The following is a 14,829-nucleotide window of genomic DNA, read 5'->3' on the forward strand; positions in this document are numbered from 1 at the left end:
CTGTGGGAGTCCAACAACTATGAATTATTCAGTCATTTGTGAGCGTGAGTGGAGGAGTATCTGTTTACAGGTAATAGGTGATCGCAGCTGTACTTGATACCTCACAAAAACTATGCCTCTTTGTTTCCAACAATAGGAAGAGATGGTCTATTGTAATCATTTTATGCAGCAGTCAAAACTCATCATGCAGCTTCTTCTTTCTGGTGATCGAAGGATGAAGACTATTTAAGGAGTCATTGTGATGTAAACACAGGAACCACAAGACACTTGAGGGTTTCTGTCAAAACTAAAAACATCTTGAGTTCACTGACAGATAAAACCTCATTTCTTGATCACTACAAATATTCAGCGCCATCTGATTGTCTAAAAGCTTGCAAAAGTGCATTCTCTTGTATCTCTGGAAGTTTTAAAGTTACTTATGAACTTTACTGATTGGATTGCTTTCAGATATATCTCCTTTTAAGGTGTCACTGTACCTTACTGCCAGTGTCTGAGCACTAGTGTCCACTCTCTGTCTTTGCAGCAGTCAGCAAAGGATATGAGCTGTGCCCAAACAATGTGTCATCCACTGAGAAAGTGCTCAGTCTGTCTTTACTCAGAGTGTGTTTGATGTCTTGGATCAGCCGCACATCCCTTCTCTCTCCATTGATGCTCCCATCGGACGGTTTGGGTTGGATCTCTCCGCTGTGGGACTCCTCTTGGCTTCCATCCTCAGACCTGGACGTTGTGAAATCAGTTATCTCTGTAACTTCTTGGCTTCGTTTGTCTGTTTCTCGCCAGGTTCCCTCGGTATCTTTCAGTCCATCTGTACTTGCTGAATGCTCATTACGCTCTTCTGTTTTGGATGAAGGTAGATCTTTCGTCTCCCCAGTTTCTGTTTGTTTTTCATTCAGCTCTGGACCGTCATCAGTAGTTTTCTCCTCAGTTTGGTTTTCTGTGACGCTCTCAGGTTTTCCACTCACTACTGAATGATGAGTACCTGCAATGCTTTCCACTTCAGTTTTGGAAATATCATTTTGCATCTGAGTTGGTCCAACTTGAACCTCGCCTTCCTGTAGAGACCCCGTGCTTCCTTTTCTTTGCCCGCTTGTAGAGTCTTTATCATTTTCTTCAGTCTCTGTTTTTGGTGTCAAGTCTTTGACCTCAGTCTCCACTTTCTCCTGGAGTGTATCTTTGGCAGGGTCGTTCTCACCAGGTTCACCACCTTCAGACTGTTCGCTCTTGAGGTCTGACTCTACAGCTTCCACTTTATTTTGTTCCTTAGAATCATTTTCATCTTTTTGCATTTGCTTTTCTTCGTCAGTCTCAGACATCTCCATCGTCTTCAGTGGACTCTCTGATCTTGGCATCTCTGTAGATTGTGTCACTTCTTTACCAGAGATGGACAAGTGTGTGTGTGACGTCTGTTCCCTCAAGTCCTCTAGAGGTTCAACAAACGTCTCGAAAAACTTTGACGTTTGATGCATGGTGACCCAGTTTTTGACCAGATCTGTGCTGTCTTCTTCTGCCAGGGCCTCTGGAGTTTCTTGACCTTTTGCGACGGTCTGTTCCACGTTGTGAGCCTCGTCGTTTTGTACTTGAGGTTTAAGTAGCACGCTCGCTCCTTCCTCCGAGGCCTTGCTCACCTCCTCCGTGTCTGCTCCGTCAGCAGCAGAGTGGTCAGCGGCAGCAGCATTTTCATCAGAGTGTGGGTGTTTCTCAGACTCTACAACGGACTCATCTACTTTGTGAACTGTACCACCTAAAACGAAATCTGTGGGTGCTGAAGACTGTTCCTGATCAGCTGAAGAAGCAACCACCACTTCATTGACGTCATTATTGTTATTGTTGGTTGAGTCTGGATCTCTGTTTTCATTATTGAAGTCAGATTTGTTGCCATTTTCATCTTGTTTAATTTCCTCGCTGTCTTCTCTGCCTGTACTTAGGTCATCTGGTTTAGATTGCTCATTTATCTCTGTCCCAACTGTCTCTTGCTCTGAATCTTTCTGAGCGGATTCATCTTGTTTTTCCACACTGTCACTGTCGTCCCCTTCCTTAGCTTCACATTCTACCATATCTGTCTCGGGATCCTGATCCACCTTGTTGTCTTCATCTTTTTCAGCATCATCTCCAGTCTCCACAGTGACTTCCTTTACCTCCGTGCTTTCATCTTCAGTTGGTTCCTCTTCTGTTTTTCTTTCATCTTCTGCATGCTCGACTGTTTTCACATCATTTTTCTCCTCAGCTGAGGCCTCTGCCTCATCTTCATGAGTTTTGCTCTCTGCTCCTGTGGAAACCTCCCCATTTTCAGCATCAATTTCCCCTTTTTCACTGTTGGTACTCGCTTTAGTTTCTTCCTTAACATCTTCAGAGTCCATCATGTTGTTTAGTATCTCTTCTGTCGTTTTAGTCCCAACATCCTCTGACTCAACAGTATTTTCATTAGATATTTTCAAATCATCTGCATTTTTCTCAGGTTCTTCAGTTATCTCAGATGTTTCTTCTCCCTCTCCAGATATGATTTTTTCCTCTTCAGATTCTTTGTTGTCTTTACTCTTTTCAGAGTCACTCTGTTCAGCTTCGTTTTCATTGTCATCGTTCACATCATCTGTATTTTTCTCAGGTTCTACAGTTATCTCAGATGTTTCTTCTCCCTCTCCAGATATGATTTTTTCCTCTTCAGATTCTTTGTTGTCGTTACCCTTTTCAGAGTCACTCTGTTCAGCTTTGTTTTCATTGTCATCATTCATTTCTTTGTCTGCTTCATCACCCTTTCCCCCATCGTCATCTGTCTTTCTCTTGTTTATTTCTTCACCTTCATTAGCTTTATCAGTTGTGGTTCCCTCTGCTTCAGATTCCTCCTCATCATTTTTATTCTTGACACTTTCACCGTCTTCGTCTCTTTCTGTCTTTTCTGATTCATCAACTCTCTCTTCATTTGCAACTTCATCATCCCCCTCAGGGGTTTTCTCAGCTGGCTCTTCATTTGCCTGTCCTGCAGTGTTTGACTGAGTTTTAGTATCCTCTACAATGTTTTCCTCAATTTCTATGCTTTCTTCTGCCATACTCTCATCATTACCCTCTTTCTCTGTTTTATCTGTTTTATTCTTTTCTTTTTCCTCACTGTTTTCACCCTCTAAGGTTTCATCTGTTTGTTTCCCTTCCTCTTTACTTTCTTCTTCAGATTTTTCCCTCTCTAACTCATCATCTATTTCCACAGATTTTTCTCTTTGCTCTTCTCCCAGTCTTTCTTCTTGACCATCATCATTACTGGCCTCTGCTGCTGACACTTCCCCTGCTTCTTCCTCTTTAATCTCATCTTTCCCACCCTCATCCGTCACATTGTCCTCACTTATATCTGCATTTTTTTCCACTGTGGTGTCTCCACTCCCCTCCAATGAGCTGCTTGTACTCTTTGTTGTGACTTCTGTTTCTGATGCTGCATTTGCGTCCTTGCTGTCTCCCCACTGCCTCTCCTCTGTGTCGGCTACAGGTGCCTCTTCACAGCTGAAGGCCTCTCGCTCCTCTGAGGGCTCTGCTTTCATCTCCATTGTCTCACTGGCTGTCATCGCCTCCGCCTCCGCCTCCGCATTATCTGACACTGCTGTCTCATCAGCCATTTTATTTGGCTCTGATACCGATGATTCATCCTCCTCGTCGCTTTTTGCCCCTTGCCCTGTCTCGGCGGGCTGCGTGTCCGTCTCCTGTACTTCCTCAGTTTTCTCCTCATTTTCTTCATCTTTTTGTGTAACGTCGGCATCAGTGGGTTCAGCTGCTGCATCTTCCTGAGGTTCTGATGTTTTGCTTTCTTCTGTCATATTCTCATCAGGCACAGGATGTAGAGCCGCACTTGTGTCTTCTGACTCGTCCTTTTCTGCTGCTGCTTCTTCTTCTAATGCAGGCTTGTCGTCATCTTCATCTGTTTTGACAGTCTCATCTTTAGTACCATCCGTGTTTTCATGAGCCTCATTTTCAGGTTCGTGCTCCTGCTCCTTTGGCTCAGGCATCTCTTCCTGTCCCTGAACCACTTCAGCTTCACCAACACTTTCCTCACATTTCATCTCCTCTGTGAGGGTCTGCTGCTGCTCTGTAAATGTCACCGATTTCTCTTCAGTTACACCTGTAAAAACAGTTATGGAAAAGGTATGTATTTTCTGCAAGAGTTGTTGTGTGTAGCCTGCAAAATTATTTAAAAGAAATCAAAATTCTCTCACCATTGTTACTCTCTTCATGGCCTTTATCTGTGGCCTCCTCCTCCTCCTCCTCAGTACTGGTGTCGCTCAGCTCAGGCTCAGAGCTGCAGTAGGACTCCTTCAGTATGGCTTCTGCCAGCTTCTCCTGCACAGATTTAGCTTGGGTGGGGTGGGAGGGACAAGAAAAAGAGACATGGCACATGCAGTGATATGACTTCACATTTCCACAGAAGCAGGATGAACTTTTGTGAGCGACTCATGGTGACCAGTAATGTTCAAATGACAGAAAGAATAAGGCAGGTATTTTGTAACAATGCAAATGCAAAGAGAGAACTGAGCCAATGAAGAAACATAGAGCCATGAATGAAAGAAAAACTTTTTAATCTTTACAGGTGCAAACAAAAGGGAGCGGCACAACATGCAAAGTGATAATTAAGATGAAAAGAAAAAAAACACACAGAAAAACATGATCTAGTACTTAACACAACAAAAATGGAAACACAATGCAAACTTAAATGTAATATTGGAACATGGAATTAAAAAAAGGAAAAAAAGAAAGAAAATCACTTTGGCACTACAGTGTTTTGTGCAAACTGATTCCAGGGGCACAGTTTGAATGTGGGAATAACTTCTTTAAACACGTGTAGGTTAAAAATTTGCAGGCAATAAGAAAAGGAAGGAAGCTGCTTGTATTTGTTTTGGTGCAGACTGTACATGAATATGCAGCAGCTCTTCACAGTTGCATATTCTGTGATTTTTGAAATGCTGGTATTTTAAGTGTATACCATATGCAAATACACATATTTTACATCTGAGGCAGCTTCTTCTAATTCCTCCTTTTCTGATTGCAATTTCACCCCCTGAGGGCTTTTCCTTTTGTTTTCTTGGCTACATTTTGAATTGTTCATTCATGTCACATCTTTTTAAAAATTTTCACCCAGACTGTGTAATGCAGCAATAAAGAGCATAAAAAAGCAAACAGAAACAAAGCTTTTTCCAATGCCTAAAAATATTTTAATATTTCTATCAATGGGTTATGGCTTATTTTGAATAAATTTGTTCTCTCACATTAAAAAGTGGATCAGACAGAAAATCATCACACACATGAGAAAAATAAGAAAAAAAACACACACAAGCAATTTTTCCACTATTAAAATGTAACTAACATTTATCATACTATAATTCACAAACTGACAATATTGTAGTGCTGTGACAGTAATTATTTAGCTGCTGTCAGGGCTGTGGTACTGTATTACTTTACTTAAATTACACACAAACCAATGAACACCTGCTCCTGACACTGTCGTGGACTCACATCAAGTGGTCTGACTACAGCCCTGGTTGTGATAATAGTGGAAAAACCTCCATACAAAGATGGACTGATCCACTCCTCACTCAGGTGGAAGCTCCACAGCTGTGTCTGCTGGTTCATACTCACCCCTCTCTTGCTCCTGTTCCTCCTCCTGTTTGCCCTCATCTACCATTTTCAGAGCCTCTTTGTCTCCTGAGGTATCGTCACTCTGTTTGTTCTCCTGCCCCGAGGGGATGCTGGTGTCAGAGATGTCGATCTCTGTGCTGTCCCCCGCACTGTCCTGTAAATCTGAGTCTTTAGCCATGGCTGACTCGGTCTCGGCAGCAGCTGCTTCTTCTGGATTTGGTTTCTCTTTTTCGTCTGGTGGAGAAACCAGAGCAACCTCCACAGGTTGCTCCTCCACAGGTTGCTCTGGTTTCTCATCCTCTCTGGAGTCTTGGGAATCTTTTGTGGCTTCGGCATCGCTCGCCTCCTGATCGCTGCCTGAACAGCTGGAGCCTGAACGAGACTTTATGTCTTCTGTGCATGAAAGATTGAGATTTTACAGTCTTTAACAGAATAATCAGTCACCACTCCCCCAATATAGATGAATATGAGTTGTAATTCCTCTCTAAGTAAGGAAATACACCAATAAAACTTTCTAAAGCTGGTTTGCTGGTCTACAAAAACAATTCCAACTTTTTACTCAGATTTAGGCTTGATAGATCAGCAGAAATAAGTGTTTGAATGCCTTTGAGTGCATACCAAATCATTCCTGTTTTTCTGTATTAAAAGCAGGTTTCAGATGAATAATATATGCAAGGTGTAATGTCTCTTACTCTCAGTTATTTTCTTCTTTTACATTACTTCAAACAAGAGGGTTCACCCACCATTCTTCTCATCATCTTCAGTCTCAGAGGTGTCTCTCTCTTTAACCTGTGTCTCTGTTTCACTGGTTGGAGAAGGGGATTTCTTTTCTTTTGTCTCCTCTACAGGGCCCTCGTCGTCTGCTTCAAAGTCTTCTTCATAATCTGGGGATAAAAACAGAGCACTTATTGAGATACTTAGTATAGTAAAGTCTGCTACCTATATTTATTTCTACCTATTGATGCGGTTGTGTTTTCTGCATTCAGACGTTTCAGTCATACCATCTCTGACTTTGTCCTCCTCAGCTGCTGTTTCCTCTTTAGCTTGAGTGTCTGTGTCCTGTCGCTGACTTATTTCACAGTCTGAACGGGAGGCAGCCTCCTCTGGAGTCCTCTCTGTTTCCATCTCAGGAGCATCTTTTGGGCTGATGGCTGACTCCTCTCTTCCTCCATCCTCTCTGATTCTCTTTGGTGGAGGTGTAGGCTTTTTGTCCAGTCCCATTGCAATGATGCATCTGAAAGATGTTAAGAAAGTGGAGCATTTAGAGCCATGTTTGTGGCTGTCTGATAAATATGAGTCCAATAGTCACTGTTTTTAGCTCTGTTTTAGCTCTCCACCAACTCGGGAAACAGTAAAGGTGAGGGCCAGAAAACCAAAACGATGAGCTGAAAGCAGATAAAACACTCTGTGGAGTGAAGGAACTGCAGAGTGGCATGAAAACTGTCTCGTTTCATCTACAACTGACCCTTTCTGACCCTTTGCGAATAACCATTTCCTAACTAAACTGGGAACTCATACATTTCTGCCTCTTATTGTCATTTTTGTATCTCAGTGTTAGACGTCCTTTGTTTTGTTAGAGAGGCTGTGTGCCTTTAAAAGGAGACCTTACTTATAGCAGGGTGAGGCCCCCTCTACGGTGGAGAAGCCAAAGTGTCCGTGCCTGCCACCAAGTCTGGAGCCTTTCCTGTATTTGAACTCGCAGCAGGAGCTCAGCCGCTCCACCTGCAGCCCATTCAGGAAGAAGGTCAAACTGAAGGGGAAGCCTCTGTGTCGCCTTGAAATGAACTGGAAAGTCTCTGAGGGGAAAGGGATTCAGGATGTAGAGGAAAACAATTTAGGAAATCTGTGATGTTACAGAACATCCTTCCTAAATCCTGTGATTTATCTCTGTGTGCTCCTGCCTGTGGTTTATCTACACTCATATTTAACACTATCATAACCAGATCATCACACTGACCTCCCTCGCGGAGTTTGCCTTTGTACACACACAGGTTCTCTCCTCCACAGTGCTGCTGAAACACTTTGACCTCGTCCCTCATGTCGGTCAGGTCGTGGGACAGATGCACCGTTTTGCCAAAGTACACCATGTTCACACACACTCTGCTCTGGTGCACAGAGCTCCTCAGCATGGGGGGGTCCTGGAGGGAAAAAAACTGTTTTGGTGTAACCTCTCAGTTAAATGTGCAAATAATAAAAATAATTTTAAAAAATTAACAGTGATCTGTTACTTCAGATGAAATAATAGAAATTGCTTGGTATCTCCTATGCAGTTATTTGCATTTTGGCATAACTTGCTCCAAATTTACAAATGTTTAAACGACAGAACCTCCTCCTTCTCGGTGAAAATCACTGCATCTCGTGGAAATTTTAATTGTCCTTCCTAATTAATCCAAAGAGGCTGCAGCTTGTAAGTTTGTTGTGGAAACTTCAGTTGCCGGGGAAAACATAAAGAGAGATAAAGACCTCATTGACGTCAGCTCCGCTGGAGGCGGTGGTGGGGCGCAGCCTGCGGCCTCTGAGCGTGCCGCTGGGAGTGACCTTTACCCCCCTCTCTTTCCTCTTTGTGGCTGGAGGCACCGGGGTGACAAAGTTGTTGATGACAGGGCAGGCAGTAGGGCGAGATGCCACGGGAGGCCTCCATTGTGGTCAAACGTCTCCGGGACTCCTTGTCCATCTAGGGAGGGAAGTTAATGAAATCATGTTTGTGATGTAAGTGTAAGTGTGTTTGTTGCCGTGGCAGTGTGATAATGACAATGTCTGTGCATTTATGAGCAGTTACTTTTAGTGCAGTTTATTGGAGAGGTATTTCTCCACTCAGAGCTGATGTGTGGCCATTCAAAATGTGGAAATGTTAACTTTTACGTTTTTAGTATTAAACAAACTACATTTCTGAGCAATATAAAGCATGAAACTGTCAAGAATTTTTAATCACATCTATATCTCTAAACGGTAGTTTCCAAACAATATTTCCAAAAGTATATTTTTAAGAGATGAAAATGTCGGTCTCAAAATAAGTATGGGTGTGTGAATGAATGAATGTCTCACAGTGCAGTTGAACGGCTGGTCGTTCTCATTGGAGGACTCGTGGAGTCTGTATGGAGAGCCGCGTCTGTGTGAAGCTGTGGTGCTGTTACTGTGGATCGGCTTCAGACGCACCGGCCTCTGCATCTTCCCGGGAGCCGTGTTGGGTCGAGACGATCCCGGCTGCAGCACACATGAAACACATACGATCAGCACTCTGCTAATGACAAACATGGAGATCTCTATGTCAACATATTTTCCTTTGTACCTTTGTGGTCAACTGCTGCTTTTTGCACGCCATGTATGTGCACTACAGTTAAATGTTACACACAATGTGTTGTGATGTTTTGATTTCACTGAACCTGCTCCACAGTTCCCCAACTGAGGATCATTAAAATGTTTCCCAACCTTTATGAATGCTATTTACCTATCAAATAAATTGATGATAAATGACACAATAGATATGTGGAAAAATGCACACTAGTAATCTTTCCCGAGGTGCTCTGACAGTTTCCCAAACATACTACCATTGTTGTATTTTAAACAAGGCTCAACCTGCTGAGGTGTGAGATGTTTGCAGACTTGAGAAGAGAGAGATTTCACAGGGTAAACACAGAGATCAAGGCCAGGATTACTTGCTCTATTTATTCTGGCATCAAGGTCTGAGACTTTTTATGTTTCAAAGATAACATGAATCTAATCCCACTACTTCACTTAAAACACTCTCATCTGAGCACAGAGCAAACAGCAGCTGAGGCAGCTCTTCAGTCTCAAGTGTCAGTGTAAACATGGCAACTATCAGCGTGCACAGATAATGATTTACATAAAAGACAGACATTCATCACCTGAGGGGACGTCTTGGACTTAGACTCCACTTAATTGTGACTGAGTTTGAGTGATTAAAACAGTCTTTATCTGTCTCTTTATCGGCCTGTCCATCAAACACGACATCTCAGTGGATCCTATTTTTGACACAACTCAGACAGATGATCATTCATCACAGTGTGATTAAAGGAACAGTTTGATGTTTTGGGAAATACACTCCCCTGCTTTCTTGCTGGGAGTCAGATGAGAAGATAGATGCCACACTCTTATATCTGTACTAGAGCCAACAGACACTGGAAACAAGGGGAATGAGCTAGCCTGGGCCTGTCCAGGGGTGAGCAGTTGCCCGGCAACAAGCGTAAACCCCCAGGAGGTTAGCGCTCCCGGTCAAGACATAGTTCGGCACATAACCTTTTGTAAAAAACGGATTAAGTAAACATAGATCATAAAACATGTTAATTAGTGATGTTTAGAGGTGCTGACAGGCAGATTTTGTTACTTTTGGAGAAAGCCAGGCTAGCCTCTCTATGCTCAGCTAAGCTAACCTGTTGCTGACTATAGCTTCATATTTACTGTGAATAAGCACAGTGAATAAGCATATTATGCCAAAATGCTGAACTATTCCTTCAATTACAAATCAATTTTAAATACAAACCTAACACCTCACACATGTCAGATTTTAACCAATGTAGGATGGATGATGCATTATGGCACCATGTTTTTCAGGCAATAAAAATTATTTTACTAATGAGGGCACTACAAAATTAAAATGAAACAGTTCTAATAGACCTAACCACCTTACACTGATTAGCCTGATAAAGGCTCTTCAACTAAAGGTCAAACTTTCAAATCAGACATTTTTTAACTGTGTCGTGGCATTTAAAAACATCACTCGTGTTTGTGTGATGGAGACACTTTGATTAAAGGTCAAATTTCTATCAGAAAACACAGTTTTTTTGTGGTTCTAATAGGCCAACCATACTCCTGTATCATACACAGGTGACGACATATTAAATGTAATATTACAGCAATGTCCACTCGCTCCACTGGTGTAACCAGGGCAGACAATTTTACTCACAGACTCTGAGGATTCAGAGTGTTCCCCCTCTGGACCAGAGTGCTGTTTTCGGATGCCCCTCGCACCCGTGGGTGGGTGCGGAGACAGGATGCGGATGATGTCTTCCTCATATCTTCTAGAGCGCTCCACCTTCCAAACAAGACCACTTATTATTGCACTCTCTGTGGCTGTTTGTGGAAAGCTTTGCTCCAAATTAAGATATTATTTATTCAGAATGATTCATTACTAAAATGTATAATTTGACTTTCAAACATAGATGACTCATACAGATGGATCCTCTATATCCTTAGAGACACTGAGGAGGACTTTTTGAATAGATCAACAATTTGCAAATGAACTCTTTCTAATACGGGTTGACATCATGAGTAGGTTTTTTGTGTGTCATATCATTAGTCATATCATAAGGCAGCAAAGCAGTGTTTAAATGTAAATGATGTACCTTGATCTTATGCACTCTTTCCCTCCTTGCAAACTCCTCCAGTTTCCTTTTGATCTCTATTTGATGGAGACGCTGCATGGGAGGAAGCACAGAACAAATCAGCATAATTTATTATGCAAGAAGAAGCACAGATTAGTTGCAGTTTTTTTTTTTTTTTCTGGTAGGCTGTGTCTACCCCACCTCCATCTCCAGCACCTTGTGGAAAATGGCCTGGGCCAGGCATTCACGAACATGTCTCTGGTGGGCTCTCTGGATGAGCTTGTGCCTGTACTCTTTGTCTGGAACAATGCGCCCACTCCTGGTGATCTAATAACAACAATAGTCACAGCAGTGTTCAGTCAGTGAGAGTTTTTCAGGACTGATAACAGCGTGAAGTCGCCAATAGCTGATACCCTGTGCAGCTGTACTCAGGGAGAAACTTTCATCATAGTGATGGCAACTGCCTAATAGCCTGTATTCAATAATGATCATCAGCAACTAAACTTATCATCATCATCATGTTGACGTACCAGTCCCGGCTCTCTGCAAGTGTCTTCTGATCCGTGTGTTGCTGAAGTATCCAGCGAGATGTTTGTCTGTCAGGCTGTTGTAGGCTGAAATAAGTCTGCAGAAACATGCCCGGTAAAAACACAGAGGCATTAAATCATCGAGAACCAATTTCATCACTAAACAAGGCCTCACCTCATGAGGGACATCCAGACTTTACGCTTTGTCTTCCACAAGAGCAAGAACTTCTTGATTACAGCGAAACCGAAAACCAGAATCTTAATCAAATGGTTTAGTGGAGCACAACAACATGTTTGTTTATTGGCAGTCGTTTCTCTTCCTCATTAACGAGACATCAGGTCGTCTACAGCCCGGCCCGTCTCAAAGCAGCTTTTTTTTCCAACACAGATTTGATTTCCTCCAGCATTTGTGTACAAGACAACAGGATCTTACAACTATAGGGTCTGTTACCGGTGTCTGATTACGCACAGGAATTAGAGGGGATGGCGCACTTAACCCTGTCTGCCTCCTCTTTGCGTACCTGGCTAATTTGACTCTGGTGGTTTGATGGTGAAACTATCATTTTTTTATTTAATACATGACTTTCTCTGACTTTCAGTGATGCTTTGAGAGGGCACAGAAATATATCATGCTATTGTGTCAGGAAAACTCTGAAAACCTTTTTATCACATGTTGATTAGTGTCATTTGTGTTTACAACTAAGACTGCTGGATTTAAAGTTTTAAATTAGTCTTAAGTGGGCCTATTACTCTGTGTGGAGTCAACTAAAAGTAGTTCATTAAGCCTCTACAATGACTAGAACACTATAGTATACAGTAGCATCAAATGGAATAATTGAAATTATACTCAAGCACAGTACTTGGGTTAATCTACTTTCCCTGCTATATTAATGCTATATTCCACCAGTAGAACACAATAAATTTGCACTGTGGTATAGATATTTTACTTACACATTTCTCTACCTCTTTGACGATAGTAACAATAATAATATTAATTATTATTATTGTTGTTGTTGTTGTTGTCATCACTCTCCATCTTTGTTTCTGCTGTTTCTTCTTTGTGTTCAGTGTCATTTGTTCATAGTATTTTATTTCCCAATATTACAGTTGCCTGAAAGTAGCATTGGTATAGGTGCTGCATGAACTAAAAGTAGTTAGTTATGCCTCAGTGGTGACTGCTGCTAAACACTGCGCTTCCATACTAAAAATACAATAGTAGTGTTATTAGTTAGACTGTAGAGCACTTTCTGTATGTATAGATTTTAATCGTATTTATGGGCCTGTTGGTAAACTCGCTTGACAGTAGCATTAGTATACGTTTAGAGTCAATTAAAAGTAGTAAATGATGCCTCTGTAGTAACTATGTTGCTCCACATTTTACTCTTATATTTTATTCATAAGTTAATTTCCTGGTTTAAATAAAGAAGTTAACCATTACTCTGTGTTACATGTACAAACACCGCAGGTATACGGACTTAAAACAGCAAACAGACGCGTCTTTTAACAGTTTAATTGAAGCCCTCCAGCCCCCGTCCACTCTTAGACAAAAAATTAAACTGCACCTACCCCGGGTTAAGGTGACTCATGGTTTCCAGCTCTCTTTTAAATTCCTCACTCCCCCTCCAAATAAGATATTTCAGGTCAGAAGTGGCCGTGGACTCTGCTCGGTCTGCTCTGCTGGAAGACGTTCAGGGCCGGTGTGAAGCCCAATTAACCTGAAAAGGAGTTATAAAGTGTAGCAGGACATTTTGAGCTGAGCCGGACCGAGCCTGCACTTCTCCCTCAGCGGAACTGATGACACTCGCCGGTTGCCATGGGAGATCACGTGACGATGCTGCCAATGAGGCTGGTTTCCACTTACAGAGACACAAGAGTCCCACTACAACATCTAAACCAGGACAACACGGAGATACTCACACACTCTTGTTTTGAAACACATAGTAGTCATGATTTAAGATCATATAAAGTAACTATCTGCAGGTGTTTAAATCTAAAATCAACTTTCCCAGTTTATTTTTGGCATTTAGATCTTTAACCTGTGTAAAAGTAAAAATACCACGGTGTAAACATTCTCTATTATTATAAGTAAAAGTCCTTTCATTCAAGGTCTTACTTAATCATGAAGCATGAAAGTATCAGCAAAATGTAAGTTCAGGCAACTCACTGTTATACCCACAATCACACACACTTTTATATGTACTATAAATTGTAGCATGAAAAATTGTAACTATTATCTTGGATACTGTGAACAACTGGCAAAGTCAAAGAATAATGTCATATCCCTGAAGAGCTGCACAGTACTGCTGAGTAATGACTCGCTATTGTGTGTGTGTGACTGAGAGTGTGTGAGTGTGTACTTCATGTAGACTAATTGTGTAGGAGTAATCACAGTAATGTTGGTGCTGTGCATTGTCAGCATGTCATATCCATCAAGTTGAATATAAAAATGTCTTGAAAACCTGTAAAGGCTTTTAAAAAAGCAACTGAAAATAATAATAATAATTCTGCTTCTCCAAACTTCCTCTGTACTCTGTTCATGATGTGTTTACTGTTAGTGGTTGGGAGGCTGCAGTCACTCAAATCACTGTTCCTGCCACTGATTTTAAAGGTGATAAAATATGTGAGCCATGGTCCACCCAGCACAATCAGGACACCAGCCACCACAGCTCAGAATATACACCACAGCTGAACAGGATGAGGTGAAGCTGCAGGTCCTCTGTGGCCCTCTTGTGGAGATGTAAAAAAAATGTTTTTACCAGCACATCATCAGTTTTTTTTCCATTTTCTATTATGGACAATACACAAACCACCTCTTATGTGAAACTAATACCATTCAGTGATTATATTCTATATTTAAGTGTGGTGGCAGTGCACGCCGCTGTCTATCTTCTAGTGTCTCATTGCTTTGATATTGTGTTGAAGAATCAAACAATGTGTCAGACACAGCCTTTCAATTTTAATACATAAACTTGGCTCATTTTCATAATCAGCATTTTCCCTGTACCAGTACTAACCAGTAAGGGGAGCCATGTTTCTGTCTCAAGATGTGAGGAAGCTCAGTTGTCTTTCTTCTAGAGGATCACTGATAAAAACATAAAGAGGAGGAGATTTGTTTTGTGCTATTTTGTAATCCAACAGGAGATACAGCTGTACAGGAGGGACATTTCAGATGGGTTTCAAATGTTACACAAAATAAAGCACATACTGTGTGACATGAAACTTTATACAAGAGGGCCAGAAGTTAGATTTGGCAGATATGTATACTCCATGTAGCTGAAAGGGATTTAGTGTCTTTTTCAAGAGCACGAGAGCCTGATGCTGGACACAGGAGGCTGAATCCAGGGTCTTAA

The 14,829-nt window shown here is 41.7% G+C and overlaps 1 protein-coding gene across 1 annotated transcript; it reads right to left on the reverse strand.

Annotated features, from left to right (window-relative positions):
- Positions 1-274: 274 nt before the first annotated feature.
- On the reverse strand, positions 275-13,281 carry erich3 (glutamate-rich 3). Its single transcript, XM_018667387.2, is given in 15 exon segments — positions 275-4,099; positions 4,194-4,331; positions 5,611-6,003; positions 6,354-6,494; positions 6,612-6,844; positions 7,220-7,406; positions 7,568-7,748; positions 8,074-8,214; positions 8,216-8,284; positions 8,656-8,814; positions 10,535-10,663; positions 10,974-11,045; positions 11,154-11,279; positions 11,457-11,577; positions 13,046-13,281. Coding segments are annotated over 15 exon segments (5,712 nt in total). The 5' UTR covers positions 13,066-13,281; the 3' UTR covers positions 275-497.
- Between the last annotated feature and the right edge of the window lie 1,548 nt (positions 13,282-14,829).

This window comes from Lates calcarifer, linkage group LG17, assembly GCF_001640805.2.
Source record: "Lates calcarifer isolate ASB-BC8 linkage group LG17, TLL_Latcal_v3, whole genome shotgun sequence".
Lineage (NCBI taxonomy): Eukaryota > Metazoa > Chordata > Actinopteri > Centropomidae > Lates > Lates calcarifer.